Source organism: Neomonachus schauinslandi, chromosome 6, assembly GCF_002201575.2.
Source record: "Neomonachus schauinslandi chromosome 6, ASM220157v2, whole genome shotgun sequence".
Taxonomy (NCBI): domain Eukaryota; kingdom Metazoa; phylum Chordata; class Mammalia; order Carnivora; family Phocidae; genus Neomonachus; species Neomonachus schauinslandi.
In genome coordinates, this window is record NC_058408.1 from 88,263,052 (window position 1) to 88,283,264 (window position 20,213).

The 20,213-nt window shown below is 38.4% G+C and overlaps 1 protein-coding gene and 1 pseudogene across 1 annotated transcript in view; one reads left to right on the forward strand and one right to left on the reverse strand.

The window, feature by feature from the left end:
- The window catches only part of BICC1 (BicC family RNA binding protein 1), a 301,301-nt gene that overhangs the window by 98,103 nt on the left and 182,985 nt on the right, over positions 1-20,213 (forward strand). The window contains exon 2 of the mRNA XM_044916472.1: positions 135-181. Within this exon, the coding sequence (XP_044772407.1) occupies positions 135-181 (47 nt within the window). The remainder of the gene's footprint in view (positions 1-134; positions 182-20,213) is intronic.
- LOC110589656 lies at positions 10,349-11,364 on the reverse strand (annotated as a pseudogene).

The window sequence follows — 20,213 nt, forward strand, 5'->3', positions numbered from 1 at the left end:
TGCTGAGCTTTGGGAGAGCAAGAATGGCATCTTGCGTATTACTTTTTTATTCTCATACTTGATATTTGAGAGATTTTTGAATACATAGGTTGAAAAAAAGAAACTATTTTAAATGTATACATTTTTATTTACAGCTGCTGCTGAAGGAAAAGGCAAAAGTGGGGAAGACTTTTTTCAGAAGGTAAGTTGCTTTGTACTCCTGCCTTAGTGATAATTAAGGAGAAGTCACTGTGTCTCAGTGGTCACAGGCCCCTGAAAGCTCCCCTTCCATATGAAGGTTTTGATGAGACAGCTGGAAATGCTCAGGGCAAAGAAAGGATGAGATGCTGTTTGGGAAGTAACCATTCTAACTTCTTGCTCCTCCTGAGCAACTCTAATGACGTTTTTGCTTGGAGGCAAAGAGTCCATGAAGGCTGCCAGGTATGCTGTCCTGATTATCTTCTTTCACTGCTACCCCCTGTTGCTTCTTTCCCTGACCCTTCTTTACCTGACCTGGGATGTGGAGAGGAATCCTTCACAGCTTTCCTCATTTCCGGTAAGCATGACCATGGGTGGGGTAATATAATCAATGAAAGATGCACCTTTAGAACTGCTTGCTCACTATTGGTGACCATGTCCAGTGCATCCCTGACTGTTCTCTGAGAGTTCTGAGCTTCACTGAAGCCAGTCTGGCTAGTTATATATAGCAAAGGGAAATAGGAGTGGACCTGATTGAAAAATGAATATGAGAAGCTATGATTAGCAATTGTTTATTTCTAGTCAGCTCTATTTTAAAATAAGTGTTTTGTATAAGGGAAGATGCCTGTCCTTTCAAAGAAATTGACTTAAGTTCATGTTCTTCTTTCATTTATTTGGATTTATTATATTTGTGTCTTTGTTGTTGGGATCCAGAAAGCATGTGTGTAACAACAAATATACAGGGGTCCTGGAGTGAAATAAGGCAGCAACTATAGATGAGGTTAAATAATGCTGTAGAGGGTCATCAGCCTTTGGAAATCACCTGTGTGTAAGCAGATGTGGCCTTTACAGCCTCTTTATTTTTTTGCTCTGTGTGATCTACATTTTTTCTTTTTTGTCAGCTTCATCATTTTCTGCATTCTCTGCCAAGAATATGGAAGCACATATTTTAAGCTGATACTTGTATTGCCATTTCTTCATTCTGAAAGTATTTATTTACCACCTGCTGTATTCCACACACTGGAGAGACTAAAATGAGCAAGGCATAGTCCTTTCCCTAAAGGAATTAGTCTGGTGCCTGACAGAAAAGTCATAGAAATAGCAGGAGAGTCTGGGGCCAGAGAGGGTTAAGCACTTGACTGGGGCTTTAGGAGATAAGAAAGGACTTCTTAAGTACTCCTATGTCAACTGAAGAGGTAGGCTTGGGTGGGCCGGGAGGGCATTCTGAGCAAAGAAACAAAATGTAAGAAGGCTAAACAGGGTTGGAAGAATTCCTGTGACATTCACACTTCAGACATTTGGCTTGCACACATGATGTCTGTGGGGTTCCTAGTTCATGGTGAGATATAATATCTTGTGAAGTATCTTATTTGAGTTGGGGGGCTTTCCTAAAGGGACTTAAATTTTAAAAATTTAAAAATGCTATGCTGGCCAAATAGAATGTGTCAGACCACAGTTTTCCACCCCTCTTTAGGCTCATCTGTTGAAGTTTCTGTACTATACCTGAAACCCCTTACTTGGCATTATCTGATGATGGTTAATACCCAACTTATCATTACCTGGGCATTTCAGAATCCCCTGCCTCTACCTAAGGCAGGCTTGCCATGAGGGAAGAAGAGAGAAGACAGCAGAAATCACAGATCTGCCTTTGGTTGGCTGTGAAGGTACAGATAGATGTGATCTGTGGAAGGATTTTATTTTTGTTCTTTAACTTGTGGATAGATGTAAAAAGCAGATTGTTCAGCTTTGTGTGACTGAGACATTTGAAAAACTGAATCAAAACATGGTGTATGTGGTCATAAAGGACCTTCATTCTTAGAAGATTTGCTAATATTTATCACCCTTTGTGGAGCCGTATATACATTCCAGCAGTTTAAATAGAAACACATGTTTGAATCCAGTAACATGTGTGCGTCCAACAAACCATGAATTGGAATCATAGATTCCATTCTTGGTCACAGGTTAATGAAGTCCCTGAATAACTAAATGGGGATAGTTTTCATCTCTTTATTTTCTTCTTTAGTTCAGTAGAGTGTCTTCCTGATAAGTGTCCATACAGGATTTGGATAGTCACCCTGGAAAGAAACCTGTGACTTAATAAAAGGCAAACATTTCAAATTCTAGTAGAGTAATTTTCAGTGTTTTGACCAGACGGGAGTAGACATTATGGTTCATCTGTAGTAGAATGAAGTAATGGAGAAGTATTGAATTGTTCTCCAGGAACTTTCTTCTAGTTTCACACATATTCCAGTTTCACATAGTGACATTTTGGGAAGCATTTAAGAATAAGAAATAGGCCACATTGCTGGTCATTAGCATCTATGAGAAAATAGTTTTCTTTTCTCAGAGTTAGGCAAATATGAAGGCTCTATATGGTTACTATTAGAATATGTTTTGGTTTTGACTGTAGGTGTGTGTCACAAACCAAAATTAAAACCTCTCTTGTGTTGACTTTAAATTTTGATCAGCCTTAGTATTTTCTAACATGTAATACTGGCTTTCCCTAGAGAGGAGATTGGAGGAGGAGTGTGAGACTTTTATATGTTAGTTTTTTGTACCATTAAAATGTATGTTAAATCATGACAGTATGCTTATACTAAATTTAATTATTCTCACAAAAATTTTTCAAATTAAAAGATAAATTAAAAAATCTTTAAGAAAAAAATCTTTAAGAATTAGATTTGGTAGATTCGCACAAAGGGTTTAAATTGTAATTTAACAACTACTAAGGTCATCAAGTACATTGTTTCAGACTTGGAGCTGTAATAGTAGTTGTTTAGTTTACACTTGAACTTCTCCTAGAGAGTCACATTTATTGTTTCAGAGATTTACCTGGTTTCTACATACTGTTTTTATCGCATGTGTTTGAGATGTTTTATTTCCTCTGGTACTCTGTTAGAGCAAAAGGCTAACCTGTTATAACAGAGAAATCCAATGATTTAGTGGCTTAAAGAAGTTATTTCTTTTACTTTCTTGTAACATTGTAAGGAGAATATTCCCCATTGGTGGGTGGCTCTATCCTATGCTGTCAGTTAAAGACCCGGATTCCTTCTAAGAAGTAGCTCTGCTACTCCTTAAGGAGTGGACCTCATCTTTGTGGTTGATTTGGGTGAGCACCATGTCCAAATGTGAGCTGGTAAGAAAGAGCAAGAGTATGGAGGAAGTATGCCCCAGTCTTAAGGCCTAGGCCTGGAGGCATATGTCACTTCTCATATTCGATTGGAGAAAACTTAGTTATGTAGCCTTACCTAACTGTACTCATGGGGGTGGGGGTGGAGGAGCGTATGGAAGGAGGATTGATTTTTGCAAGCACTGTCTACCAAAAGGCAGATAGTTATGAAAAATGGGTATGGTCGGAGTGTAATGTCTTCCTGTGGTATGCTTGAAAACCTTTTGTGTTAGTTTGTTAGGGCCACTGTAACAGAGTATCACAAACTGGGTGGCAACAGAAATTGACTGTCTCACAGTTCTGGAGGTAGGAGTCCAAGAGCAAGGTGTCAACACGGTTGGTTCCTTCTGCAGACTGAGGGAGAATCTGTTCCCTTCCTCTCTCCAAGCTTTTGGTGGTTTGCTTACCATTTTTGGTGTTCCTTGGCTTGTAGAAGTGTCATCCCTATCATTGCCTTTGCCTTTATAGGCATCCTCCTTGTATGTGTGTCTCTCTATCCAAATTTTCTTTTTTTTGTAAGGTCATACTGGATTAGGGCTCACCCCAGTGATCTCATCTTACTAATTACATCTGCAGTGACCCTATTTCCAAATAAGGTCACATTCTGAGGTATTGGGAATTAGGATTTCAACATAGGAATTTTTGTGGGACACAATTCAACCTATAAACACTTCTTAATGGAGGAAATCATTCTGTAGGAAAATTCAGTATAATTAGAAAATTTTCCTAAAACTGTAAATGTTATTTATCACACATTAATCTATACATTTTAACTGCCTAGTCATTTATTATATATATATACATATATATAAAATTTGTTTTTTTCCTTATTACAAGTTATTTCTAAATTGTCTAGAACAAATATATATTTAACACAGAAAAAAAGAAAACATGTAATCTGTCATCCCATCTTTGAAAGAGAACTATTTATATACCCTTAGCCTTTTTTTTCCTGTGTATATTAAAAATGCATATAAAGTGCTTTTTTGATATTCTCTGATTGGCTTGTAGAATTATAAATCAGACTGTTTGCATTGGATGCATTCCAAATGTTTTTCTGTATGAATGCTTTGCAAGATCTCCAGTAATTGTACTTTTTATTCTTTGGCTCTAACTATACTTACAAAAAGGAGGGAATGGATACAACTTTATCAATTCTTTCTTGCTTGTTGTCCACTTCTCATGGCAACTTTAATTGAAACACATGGAAATGATCTGCCAGGGTTTTTACAGTTCTTTGGGCAGTTGTTCATGGCTTACTCACTGTCTGTCCTGTTTCCTTTTAATCAGTTCTTTTTTTTTCTTGTGAAATGATTATGGCCAGATCAGAGGGGAAAATGTGTTACAGTATATTAGGTGGGGTTGAGTGTAGCGATTGTGCTACAAATGTGACTCATCAAACACAGTGCTTTACTTAGGCATCCGTAATCCCAGTGGCTGAAGAAGACAAAATGCAGTCAGCATCATAATTGATGAAAGCTATGTTTTCCATTGCATCAGGTTATACACATTTATTTCTCTCCAAAGTACACATAACATTTTTTAATGTAGGGGTAGTTTATAGTCTTAAAATGTGTCAGTTTGGAAAACTGACACATAAACTGTGGCTTTTCATGAAAGCTAACAGTAAAACTAACATAAATAAGATACTGTTTGGTGGCCTATGTGGTGTATTTTTAGTACCCTCAAACTCATCCTTTTAAGGCAAACATTACTTTTATCATTTTAAGACTGGAAAGTAGCAAGTGTTGTCTTCTGGGGAGAATTGTGGAAGGAGTGTTTGTTTCCCTCTGCACCACAAAATGAGTGTTTCAGATGATCTTGGATGGGGACTTCTTTAATCTTTTTACTGGGGCAGGGGCCAAGGCAGAAATTATAGAATTGCTTCTACTTTTCCCACTGGTCATTTTTTTGTATGTGTTGAATAGATATTCCTCTGGTAATAGAAATAAGCTTTGGTTTAATTATTTAAAAATGAGTTTAATTAACTATAGCCTATGATATACTCACTGAGACTTTATGCTTAAACATTTTAAATTCTATTTAAATAAAATAAGGATATTTTAAAGTTTTATTCTTAGTGTTTGTTTTAAAAGGTAATGTATCCACATGATTCACAATTCACACATTACAAAAAGATGTATATACAGTGAAGAGTACTTGGTGTCACAGTTCTGAAGATGTGTGGAGAAGGCTATGCAGCATTACAGTGTTGATTCTAATCTTATGCAAAGGTGATCAGCAATGGATGTCACCACTAATGGGCAGTTAAATCTTGAAGCTAACATTCAGAGATGCTGAGTTCTTATTCCTGATTATAACACTATGGCCCTGAGAGTAAGTTTCAATGAGAGAATTTGTTGTCATGGTTCTCTCCTATGACTGGCCATGTATAAAACTTAGAAAAATGGAACAACCCTTCCAAAATAGGTTGTCTAATCATCTTTTTGAAAGTTGTTAAGGTAAGAATCAATCCTGTGTTTTTTGGTTTTTTTGAAGATTTTATTTATTTATTTATTTGAGAGAGAGAGTATGAGAGAGAGTGAGTGTGTGCACATAAGCAGGGGAAAGGGCGGAGGGAGAGGGAGAAGCAGAGCCCTCACTGAGCAGGGAGCCCTATTCAGGACTCCATCCCAGGACCCTGGGATCATGACCTGAGCCAAAGGCAGACGCTTAACCAACTGAGCCACCCAGGCGTCCTGATCCTGTGTTTTTTAAAAGATTTATTTATTTATTTGAGAGAGAGAGATCATGAGAGCAAGAGGGAGAGTGGGGGCAAGGACAGAGGGAAAAGGAGAGAATCCTCAAGCTGACTCCCTGCTGAGTACAGAGCCAGATGTGGGGCTCCATCCCAGGACCCTGAGGTCATGATCTGAGCTGAAATCAAGAGTCGAACACTCAACTGACTGAGCCACCCAGGCACCCCTTGATGTCCTATTTTTAATGCCTTGTAATTTGCTCTCTATTATCTAGCAGATAAGGGTGAGAAAATATTATGAAAAAGGCCATCTAAGTAACTTGTTCATCATCCATTCGTCTGGATTTCTAAGTTCTGTCTTGGTGTTTTATCTGACATGAGAAGCCTGGGTGTTGGGCCCATGTTTATAGCAGGCTGTATAATACCTGTAGAGTTCAATTGTCATGTTCTATTTTGGCTTTATTTCCTTTTTTTTTTTTTTTTAAGATTTATTTATTTATTTGAGAGAGCGAGAGAGAGAGTACATGAGAGTGGGGAGGGTTAGCGGGAGAAGCAGGCTCCTCGCCGAGCAGGGAGCCCGATGCGGGACTCGATCCCGGGACTCCAGGATCATGGCCTGAGCCGAAGGCAGTTGCTTAACCAACTGAGCCACCCAGGCGCCCCAATTTTGGCTTTATTTCTGGTAACCATTTCACACAACTGCTTTATGAAAACCCATTTTGTCTTTTTTTCCTCTCTCTCCAACCATGGAGTAGGGGATGTCATTAAGATTCCTGTAAAACATATCTTGATGGTAGTCAATATACCCTAATTACTACTATGATTTTTTTAAGTGAATAATAATCTTAAATGAGTATCTGGTGAGGTTTAGTTTTTTCTTTTTTCTTTTTTTAAAGATTTTATTTATTTATTTGCGAGAGACAATGAGAGAGAGAGAGAGCACATGAGAGGGGGGAGGGTCAGAGGGAGAAGCAGACTCCCTGCTGAGCAGGGAGCCCGATGTGGGACTCGATCCCGGGACTCCAGTATCATGACCTGAGCCGAAGGCAGTCGCTCAACCGACTGAGCCACCCAGGCGCCCGAGGTTTAGTTTTTTCCAGTTAAAATATTCTTCTCTCTTCTTGAAACCAAACTCAAAGCATTGGTTCATGTGGAAAATCAAACTGAATTCATGAAAATAGGTTAAGAAGTGTTACTAGGCAGGACTCTGGATTAGTGACATGCATGTACCTGGCATAGAATGACAATTGAAAGGTCCAGTTAAGTGATTTATTGGTCTTAGTTTAAAATGGCTTTTATATTATTTTGTAAAATGCTCTCCCTGAGTGGACTAAAGTCCTTAATTCCTATAGTTGTCAACATTTTTCTTAATTGAAAAATATTGAGATACAAACTTATTTATTTATGGTTGATATTAAGATTTCAGGACAATTTTCACATTACACAGATAAGCAAGAATTACACTAATAACTGATAATATGCAAATATAAACATATTTGTGAAGATTAGAAGCAATTTTTCAAGACAGTGGCATTAACTATTTCTGAGGAAGGATTAAGTTTGATTAGTTCTAATCAGAGGAGCCTTGCAATTGCTTTGGTAGTTTGTGTATGTGTGTATATTTAATTATGTCCTTTGATTGTCATATGATTCAAATATTTTTATATCTAAGAAAGATAAATTCAGTCTTGTATACATAGAACATCATCAGAGAGGTGTCTGAAGATCATTGTAAAAGGATGTTCATGTGGTAATATGTATAATAATTAAAATTAATCAAAAATAACCTACGTGCTTAATGTAATGCTTGAAATATGCTATATCCAAACTTTATATTATTAGGTAGGCATTAAAAATCATACTTTTTTGGTAAATAATTAAGGAATTGAGAGAATGGTTATCATATAAATGCAAAAATCAGAATAGAAGGTATATAAACAGCTTGTCTCAAATTTTCTTACATATATTTATGCCTTGAAAAATGATTGGTCAGGAGTTATACCAAATGATAACAGCGATTGTCTTGGCTGTGGGTAATTATGGTTCATTTTTATTCTTTCTCTATACTTTCCTATAGTGAGCATCTAATACTTTTAAAACCAAGATTAACAACCACTACCATGTCATGGAGAAAAGCAGATCATCATGGCTAATAGTTTGAGGTTGTTCACAGATGCATAAATTGTTGTCAATTTATAGCATATACAAAATTTTGTTGAAAGGAGTCTGAGAGGTCATCTGGTTCTGCTTCCCATCAAGTACTGAAGTTTGTATCTGTATCTTCTGTATCACAACAGTTGCAAACAGAGTAAATCTCAGGTATATACAAGGCAGGTCATGTTTTAGTCAGTGCTAAATTTTTAGAAAGGCCCTCCCCATTTGCCCTTGTTTTGCCGTTTGGAGGTAGAAAAATTTTTGAAGATGGTTTTTACAACATTTCTATGTCTTCGTTAGACTAAAGATACTTAGTTTCTACTTTATCATATGACTTAATTTGCAGACCTCTCACCATTCTGTTCACTTTCAAGGTCAGCGTCCCATCTTAAATGTGGCAGCAATATCTGGGTACGATATTTTTTCTGTACAGTTATAGTGAGGCCATAATACCTGTGATATTGATGTGATTCAGAAGTAGCTAAAGATTACCTAACCTTCAGGTACTGTGTGTTGGTACAGACATAAAGAATTGGCTTTTCTTGCCATTCTTCACCCAGCTGAAGAAGGCTGGCCCTAATTCATTGCTAGGTATATAACATAAAATGAGGATAATTGCTTTCAGACTGGCAGGTCAAGGCCCACTTAGATATAGCTCACATGCTCTGTCTCTCTAAGCTCATGACCTGACATTTGGCTTGGAGACAATGTCGCCATTATGGTGGCCAGCATATGAAAGTGTAGAAAGCATGTCCCTGAAAGAGTTCACCTGGTTCTGTGACCCACTAGTCAAAGCTGTGTGATGTTCTTTCTTTTATGGACTCCATAACATTATCTAGGGTAAAAAACTCAGCTGAAGGATTACAGTCCATAAAAATGATGGGGTCAGTGTAGTGCCATTTAGTGTGACTCAAGTGAATGCTATGACATTTAGTAAAGAGCTTAAGCCTTATTGACTTAAGTGAGTTCACAGAAGAATTAGTACATTTTAAAGTTGTATGTGGTGATGGTGTTTTTACCTTCCAGACAGTGCTCTGAATAGTCTTGGATTGAGTTTTTTCAAGGTCAGACAGCTAGGTGGTGGCATCTGACTTGAAGAGTCCTTTTCTGACTTTAACTATTTTTTTTTACTATTGTTAATAAAACATAAGTGATTTTCTTTAAATGAGCAGTTATCATGCTCCCTTGGGTGGGCTGTGCTTCTGTAGTTGAGAGAAGTTCTATCTAAAGCTACAAGTTATGCTAAGTAGGGTTCTGAAGTAGGGTTGTTACAGTGCATGAGATGGACAACTGCAAGGCTGGAGGCAAATTGATACAGTAAAATAAATGGTATGGTTTCAAAATCACATTGAAGTTGGTCGTTTTGAAGTTTGTACCTCCGATATTTTATTCTATCTAGAAGACTTAAAATAATGGTTTGTTGTAATCTCATGAACCGGTCCTTTCTTGAATTTTGGGACTCTTTCTTTTTTTTAAAGAACAACCTTCTTCTTGATGTGTTTAATATTTTGCATTTTTTTTTAGACAAAGTAGATTATTTTGGAATTTATTCTCAACTCTTACCTTGCTTGTGTCTCTGAATAGTACTTTTATTTTATTTTTTTCACTGTTCAAAATTTATTTGGTATTTTAGTTGGTTATGACACTTAGTTGGTTGCATTGTCTTTTTACATTATATGGCCATGTACACTATATTCTGACATACATGGTACGCAGAATAAGATCCTTTGGAACAGTTACACACAATACACGCAATATTGAATTTATACATTGGATCCCAGGACGTGACTGACTGGAAAAGATGGACTAGGCATGTCAGGTATTGGGGGAAGGAACCCGAAGTGACAGAACACACAGTAAACACACATCTGGTGTGAAGAGCAACCACAGCTCTGCAGTGCTGCCTCTGACACGGTGGGGCTAACTTACGTTAACCAATTTAGGGCTACAAAGACAGGTATAATCCAGCATCAGGATACAGCTCCAGGGTTTGGTGAACCATTCCTGTTTGGAACTTTAGGAAACGGATGTTTTTTCTTAGGCCATTTTAATATTACTTGAGTAACAGATCAGATAATAAGGACAATATACACAACCTCCAGCTAAAATCCTGCTGTAGTCTAGACAGTGAAGTGGTACATTAGAAAACTTTAAAACTGCATCTCCTTTTGGATCCCCCAAAGTGTATTTGCACTCTTCTTCAAATGGGCCTCCTCCTCAGGAGTCAGAGTCACCTTCCCAACATCTGAAATTCCATTCTGTCCCAAGATGCAAGGGACACAAGGAAGACATCATCTTTAATTCCGTAGAGACCCTTAAGCATGGTGGAAATAGGATGCACCCGCCTAAGATTCTTCATTATACTTTCGGCCAGATCTGCTACAGACAGTCCAATGGCCCAGGAAGTGTAGCCTTTCAGTTTGATCACCTCATAGGCACTGTCAACCACCTGTTTGTGAACTTCTTTCCACTGTTCCTTATCTGCATCAGTGCCTAAGTCAGGATGCAAATTCTTCAGAGAGACACCAGCAGCGTTCACTCCACTCCATACAGGCACACTGGAGTCTCCATGCTCCCCAAGGACCCACCCGTGACAGCTTAATGGGTGAACTCCCAGTCTTTCCCCCATTAGGCAACGGAACCGGGCTGAATCCAGACTGCAACCACTTCCAATAACACGGTTTTTGGGAAAGCCACTTATCTTCCAAGCCACGTAGGTCAAGATAGCCACTGGATTGGAAACGACAAGCAACTTGCAGTTTGGGCTATATTTTTACGATATTAGGAATGATGAACTTAAAGATGTTCACGTTACGCTGGACCAAATTAAGACGGCTTTCTCCCTCTTGCTGACGTGCCCTAGCTGTGATAATAACCAGCTTGGAGTTTGCAGTCACATTATAATCTTTGCCAGGGACAATTTTTGGTGTTCTAAGGAAAAGGCTGCCATGCTGGAGATCATCATCTCTCCCTTCAGTCTGTCTTCCATGACATCAACAAGAGCAAGTTCATCTGCCAAGTCCTTCATTAAGATACTGTTGGCACAAGCCATGCCAACAGTGCCAACCCCAACAACCGTAATCTTATTCTGGGGGGTATGTTCTTCCTTAAGAAGATTCTGAATCAGCTGATCTTTGAGAGTTGCCATTTTGGACTTAGAACCAAAAGGAATCGGGAGTGCACATCGGGCGGGCGGGCATCAGCAGTGCATGAGGCTAGACCCGGACTTAGCGGCAGCAGCTCCGACACCTGAATAGTACTTTTAAATATATGTACTTCATTACATACCTGCCTTCCCACATACCCTGCTGTGAAGAAGGAGAGGAGCAAGCCATGTTTTGCACTACTTCACTCTATTTCCCAGCTCATCCAGCCACAGCTGATGGACCTAGATGTGGGTACCAGATCCAGTGATGAACTTTCTATAGGCACTGGCCATGACCAGTGTGATGGGCTCTGAAAACTCATGGAATGAGATTCACCTCTGACAGATTGGGAAACTAAGACCCAGAGTGGTAGTGGGAATGGAATGGGAAAGGTCATGATGTAGGATGGGTGAGGGAGAAGCCAGGGGGATGGAGTTGGCAATGGAAAATCTGGAATTACAAGGGAGAAGCAGCTGTAAGTAAGCAGAAGAAGCCCATCCACGGAAGGCAACATGGAACAGAAAACAGAGAGCCGAGCAGATATGTAAGAAGTGAGAGATGCTCCTACAGAGAGTTAGCACAGTTTGTGTTGCTTCTCAAAGTTTGATCTATAGGTGTCCTTGGAGTCTTCTCCCCTTTTCTTGATGTAGTTGAGAAGTTGTGAGGCCTTGTAATCAAGATGCAGACTAAAACACATAAAAGGCATCCAATTACTTGAATAATTATATAATTGCCCTCTCTTCAAAAGGCTTATGCATTATGTGTAGAGTAATTTAACTCCTCAACAAATGGCTCAAATTAAATTTTATCTTTAAAGGAGCAGTGCTCTTTAGATGAGGCATAAGGACATTTTCTTAAAACCTGTCATTAAAATTATAGCAGCAGTACCACAGTGTCTTTAAAACATGAAAAAAACCCACTATACTAGTGTATGATGAATACTTTATACACACACACACACACACACACACTGTATGTAAATAGTATTCTTATTCAGGGTGTGTTTCTTTTTGCTAGTCAGTTGCCAGCATTATTCAAGGAATAATAAGGTCATTGCTATTAATATCCTAGGTGGAAAAAGCTTGTACTGTCCTTATTTTTCAAAAAGATTTTGTTGTGGGATTTCATTCTTCTTTTTGGCCATTGATATTAATGTTGTTTCAGTCAATATTATACCTTTTGTGGGAAGTTTGTAGTCAGCCAGCATGCAGAGGGATTAGTACAGCATGAAACATTCTCTGTTTTTCTTAATTGTGGTTAAGGAGAGCTCTTTGTTACTCTGTGCCTCTTTATGTAACATGATCCTTGAATTAAATTATTAAATATTCTGAATGTTATTCTCTTTGTTTTTGTATGTTTAGCAGTTGTGGCTTGTCCCAAACTAGTTCTTTTGCAGTTTTTTATTTCTTTGGGCATAAATTCCTTCTTAAAAGAGTTGCCTTTTGGCACTTCATGTAGTGAAAAACTAGATTTCATTACCTTTCTTTTTTCTTTCCTTTGGTGAATCAAAATGCTGTGAGAAGTGTGTAAGTATGTGTTTCCTTCCTTAGTAGCATTTACTACTTCTAGTACTGTGGTCACCCTAGATTATCAGTCATTCAAATTTTCTGCTTCTTAATGGTTAAAGTGATGATAGGTGGGGAATGAAGGAATTTAGCCAGAGATGAAACCAACTACTGTCAAATATATAGAAGTTCCTGTATTTCTTTCTTAGTTTTTTCTTGAGTTCACCATCAATTACTTTTTTTTTAAAGCTTTTTTTTTTTTTAAGATTTTATTCATTTATTTGACAGAGAGAGAGAGCACGAGTAGGCAGACAGGCAGGCAGAGGGAGAAGGGGAAGCAGACTCTCCACTGAGCAGGGAGCCCGATGTGGGGCTCGATCCCAGGACCCTGGGATCATGACCTGAGCCGACTCTCCACTGAGCAAGGAGCCCGATGCGGGGCTCGATCCCAGGACCCTGGGATCATGACCTGAGCCGACTCTCCACTGAGCAGGGAGCCCAATGCGGGGCTCGATCCCAGGACCCTGGGATCATGACCTGAGCCGACTCTCCACTGAGCAGGGAGCCCGATGCGGGGCTTGATCCCAGGACCCCGGGATCATGACCTGAGCCAAAGGCAGCTGCTTAACGGACTGAGCCACCCAGGCACCCCCATCAGTTACTTTTTTGAGAGAATAAAACCACCCCAGCTTCAATTCCCATGTGCCTGTTTACTTTGGAGTTACCAGGAAACCTTAATCCCCTGTGAATGAGAAAATGTCTAACTTAGTTTGAAGTTCTTTCCTTAAGTAGAACTTCTTGTTAATTTTTCTATGGGATCTTCGAAGACAATGGTTGTAAGTCAGTAGGGGATGCTGTTTGAGAAGCTCGGTGCCATAGGTTTCCCTCTGGTTTGCAGGTTTGGAGAGCCTGTTTTTCTTCAGCCAGTGCCTTGAGAGGGAGGTATTAACAAAATTGAGGAGACAGTATATATTTCAGTACTTAACTGGAACATGGATATGTGTTTCTTCTCATTTGAGTACCACTCCACTTTAGTATCCCTCTCATACATTAAAACTACGATGAACTACCTCATAAGCTGTGAATCTAAAAACTCTCCTGTTGTCTTCTAGGGTCCATGGGACTGCTAAAGAAGAAATAATTTCTACCTTCAAAGAGTTTTCAAGCAAAGGGGGAAAATGCTTATACAAGGGGCTAGAGTGAATCATTATGTATTGGCTTTACAATAGGATGCCACTCATGAGATACTTACTGACTTCGCTGGGAGCTAGACACTGTCCAGCTACAGGACTGCAGAATGAAAAGGTGACTCTCTGACCCCTGTCTTCAAGAAGGTCACACTCTAGAAGAGAGAGTGTTTGAGTAGACATATAAGGGGTATGTGAACTGAGTATGATTACTGTGTTGGGTGAGATTAGATAAGACTTTGCGGGAGAGTTTCTGGCAGAGAGCAGGGATTAGATTTAGGTGAAGATGTCTTCCAGACCTGTGATTTCATGACTTCAATGTCTTAATGGAGGCAAAATGGAAAGGCATTCCTGGCAGAAAGAACCAACTTAAGTGCCTTTGCAAAGGTAAAACAAGGGAGAGGGGAGACTGTTTCTCTGTCATATGGTTCAGAAAACAGATGAGTTGAAAGTGATATATATCATTATATCATTTCATCTAAATTAATTATGCACACATCCAAGTGAAAAGTTGAGAGGATGAGTAGAAGGATTTGAAATCCAGATTAAATTTAGGGGATCCTGTTGTCTGTATTCATTGTCTCCTGAAAGATGATGAAATTTAAAAAGATAACCACACATTTTGCAATATAATTTGTTTTGCAGCTTTTGACCACTTTGTAAGTGCTGGGTTTAGGGACGTGATATTACTTTCTTCTTCCCACTACTTTCCTGGATGATAAATGCATTCCCCTATGCTTTGAAACATGAGTTTTCAACTACTGTAGTGCCTTCATTGCATTTTGGGTGATAAATTTTCCAAGTTTGGAATGATGGCTGTAAAATAAATAGCATCATTTAAGTAAGTCCTGAACCTTCTATGGTATACGTTTTTCAAAAAATGTATTTTTCAGAAAGACAGTTCAAAGTTTTGGCTTTGCAGTTTACTTCTGGCTGTGTTTTATGGACATCAGACTAAAACTTCTGAGACCAGTAGTTCAAATTTGGCAAATAATAGAAAATTTGGTTCTATTTGTATAAAATTAAAGACACCCTTAAAGAAATCTTTGGCTATCAGTTTAGCATACTGTAGTATTAGTGTGAAACCACGAGTATAATGATGAACAAGTATAGAGAAAAAAAAGCCAAGAATATTTGAGATCTCGTGTTGTATGCAGAATAAATATAGCCAATTCTCAATTTTTCAGGGACAGATTTTTTAGCTGAATTAGCTGGAGTTCATGTTCCTATTCTCATTTCCCAAACTCTACCATTAACCATTTTAGTGTTGGTAAACTCTTAATCTACAGCAGTGTTCTTAATCATCCTTGGTGTGTTTGTCCAAGGACCTTTTAAAAACTATTGATGCCTGAACTTAGAGATTCTGATTTAACTGTTCTGGAAATAAAGTTAGGGCATTAGTAATTTTTTTTTTTTTAAGTGGCCCGTGACTTCAGTATGTAGCCAAGGTTGGAACCACTGATGTGGAGAATGAGCAAGTGCTAACAGAAATTGTAAGTTCATGTTGGTCTCTAATGCTGATAAAAGAGAATGAATTGTATGTATTTTTATGTGTTTGTGTCAGTTACTAATGGATTTCATTTTCTGTTGAGTTTCATTCTCTTACGACTAAATGCTCATGGTATTAGTTCTAAGGAGGTATACTGTGAAACACTAGTTCTGCATTATGTTAATAAATATCTTATTTTTAAAAGTTCCATGATTAAGTACGTTTGAGGAATGCTGTCATATACACTTAAAAAATATTCTTTCCTTCAAAACTGCCTACAGACGGTAATGTCCTAGTTATTTTTATTTTGTGAATTTGTTAGGGAAATATGTAATATGCAGCACTTCACAATATTATTTGATGAAAAAAAACTTTTTGGTGAAAATCTAGTCTATAGAATTCAACAATCAATGAATCATTTGGAAATTCCTTTAAAACACACACACACACACACACACCCACCCACCAAGATTTGTGTTAGGGCTGGATGTGATGATACAAAGGAGGCTTTTTAAAAAATATTTTTCCTCAGTGTGCCTCATGTTAGGGATGAGAGTGTAAATCATTTCAGAGTATATAATTCTTTTCTAAAACACAACCACTATCATTTTATATCTGTGCTCTGAATTTCTTTAACATTTCTCCATTGCCTCCAAGATAAAGCTAAATTTCCACCTTTGGCTTTGAACATTAATTACATTCGGTTCCTTCTTGCTTATTTAACTTTGTCTCCCATTGCTCCTCAAATCATTCCTGTTGGCATCAACCAGTGGCATCCCCAAGCCATGATCATTCTTGACTCTAATGACTGCAGATAAAAATATCTACCCACCTAGAAAGTCATTTTCTTATTTCAATTTCTGACCTTTCCAGTTATATAGCTAAAAGCCCCATCATTTTGTGGCATGTTATGGACTGTTTCATTCCACATTGACAGTTTTTGTTTATGTGTTGCACTTACATATCTGTATCACTTTGGATTTTATTAAAAAGTTAACTTGCTTACCTTGTTCTGTTCTTTTGAGTTAATATACTAATAGTCCAACTAGTTTCTGAACTCTGGAGAGGCTCAGGTATTTTGGGGCCTTACACATTGCTCTGTGTGCATGATTGGGACTAAGTAACTTCTTAGCATCATGATATTGTAGGACTGAAAAGGACCATAGAGATTTCCTAAGTTAGCATACAAATGAGGGAAGGCCTAGAGAATTTAAGCAATTGGTCCAGGTCCTATAACTATCTAATTGTTGAAGTGGGGGAGGAAACTCAATTCACCATTTTTCTTTTCCTTTTTTTTCTTTTCTTTTCTTTCTTTCTCTCTCTCTTTTTTAAATTACACTGACAATTCAAATCTTTTAAAAATCTCTGTGCTCTTTTAGGAAAAGTAAAAATCTCATGTCTTTGTTGTTAGTGGGAAAACACAGTAAGTTAAATATGGTTACCTAACAGATCAAAGCAATAAGAGATAGAGCTGTCTTATTCCCCACCCTGCCAACACACACACACAAAAGATGCTTTAGAGGTTCTTAGGGGGTACTTGTCTGATGTGGGAAGCTTGGATCTTCCGGAGGTGATTATAATGTGTATTTCTTTATACCGTCTCCTCTTTATCCCTTCTTCTTTCCCCTGATTCAAAGCCATGCCCTCATTTTGAAGCAATCCACAAATGAAACAAGTAAGAGATGTCAATATTAGAAAGAACACTAAACCAGGAGCCATGAGATCTGTTGAATCCCAGCCCATTAACCAACTGTCAAATCTTGGGCAAGTCATTCATCATTTGAGACTCCATTCTCCTATTTGTAAAATGGGGATAATTCCTCATAGATTTGGTGTTAAAATCAGTTGAAATGGAACAGTTTCAAGTCAGCTGAAATTGAAAAGCTTTGATCAAAGGTGAGAGATGATTTGGTTCTTCAGAGAGACCCTTCTATGTCAGTGCTTAAGGGAAGGCTGCGGGGCCTTATAGTTTTAGGATAGGATTCCATGTTTTTAGTTGTTTGGAAAAAAACACACACACTTCTATAATATTGTTGACAACTCTTCCTAGTTTAGAATTAAATGACTGTTATATTTATTTGGGGATACTACTTTCTGGATTCTTATGTTGAGAAAAGATTCCATTTGTTGCTTTATTATTGAACCATGTTTAATTTTTTGCATTTTACAGTAAAAATGTTTTCTTCTTAGTGGAGTTTTTTTTTTTTTCTTTCTTTCATTTTTTTCTTGAGGTGGTGTTGATGGTGTTAAGTTCTCATGCAATAGGATAGTTCATCACTATTAGAAATACTGTTACTCCTTTGTTATGAGATGGAAAATTGTCAGGGAATGATAGGCCATGGCTGGATGAGATTTGCTATCAATGAAGAATTATCAGGGCATGCTGAATTTTCATTTTGGATGCAAAGATATTTTAGTTTTACTTGGCAGGAGAGGATAAAAAGAAAAATCCAAGCAACTTCTTGATTCAGGAGCTGCCAGTTCTCTCTGTGGCTCAAGGAACATTTCGTGTCTCAGCCACAAGAATCTGCCATTTTGGTTCTGATGTACATTGCCTTCCCTCCGCACTTGGGCACTGTTTTCAGCTTGTGGCTTCAGAGCCCTTTGCTCGGAGGCAACAAGAGTCCTTTGAAGATTGCTTCTACAGCCCGTTGGCCTACTAGGATGGGTAGTGGGAGCCACGCATCATTATTGGTGTGAAAGCTTTTAGTGAATATGGAATGCAGGGCACTGTCAGGTCTGTGCAGTGACGCAATAAGAGAGCAGATTCTGGTAGCTGCTGTGAGTGGCAGTACTTTTTGGGGATCAATATAGGTGTGGATGTTGTAACTGACTGTTAGTACAGGCACAGTGGGCCAGATGGGGGTCAGGTAACTTTAGTGCTATGGTGCTGGGGAAGCCACTTAAATAGTACCTGTGAGGTGAAGAAGGCCTGGGAACTTGGGGAGGTATGACACAAGACAGGAAGATAAAGGGATGGATGTGAGGAAATGGGAATGAAGAATTTTTTTTTTAATTTTTATTTTTTTAATTAAATTTTTTCTAATTGAAATATAGTTGACACAATGTTACATTAGTCTCAGGTGTACACCAACAACTCTGTATGTTCCACTCTTCTCACCCCAAGTGTAGCCACCATCTGTCACCATTCAGGGCTTTTACAACACCATGGGCTGTATTCCCTGTGCTGTGCCTCTTTCATTCCTTATAGGAGTGGGGAATCTTGGTAGGATCTAGTGGATGAAGAAGAAGAACACGAAAGAATTAAGGATGACTTCAAGGTTTCTAATATGAAAGGGACGGACATAGTAACATGTAGCAGGAGAGCTGTTCTGAAGAAAAATGTTGACTTGAAGTCAAGATGGATATGTAGGTAGAGTGCTCAGGAGAGAGTTCAGGGCTGAAAATAGTGACTTATTAGGAATCCCTTGCATTCTAGAAATAGTGAGATGGTGCATGTAAAATTGCCTATAAATTAGGAGTTTTTAAATTCATCTCCTTAACATTACCGAAAATTACAGTTGTGTTTTATGGTAAGTAGTTATGGCAGGTATTTTTAAAAACCATTTGAAAAAATGGCTAGAAAATACCCAATAGAGAATGTGGGTCTGAACTTGGAATAAGTCAGGCCACAGTTAAAGAAGAACACTTGATTTATTGGGCTCTTGCCTTCTTTGCTCTCTTCCTTTCTCTGGCTCCTCTTCCCCAACTCTCCTGCTCTCTTTTTGGTCTCCGAGCTTCCAAGATGTAGAACAGGGTCTCACTGCCACATAAGCATCAATATGTGGTCACTCAGAGTTCATAGACTTGAACGTTCCTTCCTCCCGAGAGCTGTGTGTGTCACATCCGCCTCCCCCATGGTTTTGTGGCATGCTGGTGATGAGAAAGGAGGCCCAAAACTAATGTACCAGTTTACCGACACCTAGTGGTTGTGAAAAGAACATTGGACGAGGAGGAAGAAGAGGGAGATAATCCCGGTGCCAGATTATCTCTTCTAGGTCTCTGGTTCCTGATTCATTAAGGGAGAGCCAGAACTATCCAGTCTCTAAAGCTCTGATATTCTGTCTTTTAGTGCATGGAAGTAAGATCCATATCCATACTGTAAGTGTTCCCAATAAATCAAAGCAGGGTCCAAGTAGCAGCTCACAGAGCATATTTGTTCTTCATGTGAAGTTTATGTAACACTCTTAAATTTGCCAGATTTTCCTAAACTTCCCAGTAAGATAGGGCAGCAGGAAGGCCTTCAACTGTTAAAGTGTTTTGATGAGCAAGCCCACTGTTGAACTTAATCCAGGTTCATCTTCCTGGGAACCATGAGGGTAATGAGAAATGGGGTCAGGTACAAGAAGGAATTCAAGATTTGCCCTTAGCCTCACAACTAGATCTTATTAACTAAATTTTAGACAGAAATTGTAATTTCTCATTAAGCATAAGAAAACATGATTTTGTATTTCCTTTTCTGGTGGAGGCAATACATAGTTAAACAGTATAAATACCTCAGAAAGGATTGGGTGAATAAAAGAATCCACAGTGTAGTTTTCATTCTAGGCTCACGTCATATGGCTTACCTTTGTTCAGTGACAGCATTCCTTGCAGGTTTTGTTTCCTATTTGGGTACTGAAAGGTCTTGGTTTTATAGAAAGAATCATTACTTAGAGTGTTTGTACTAAAATGTTTACCTGTAACAG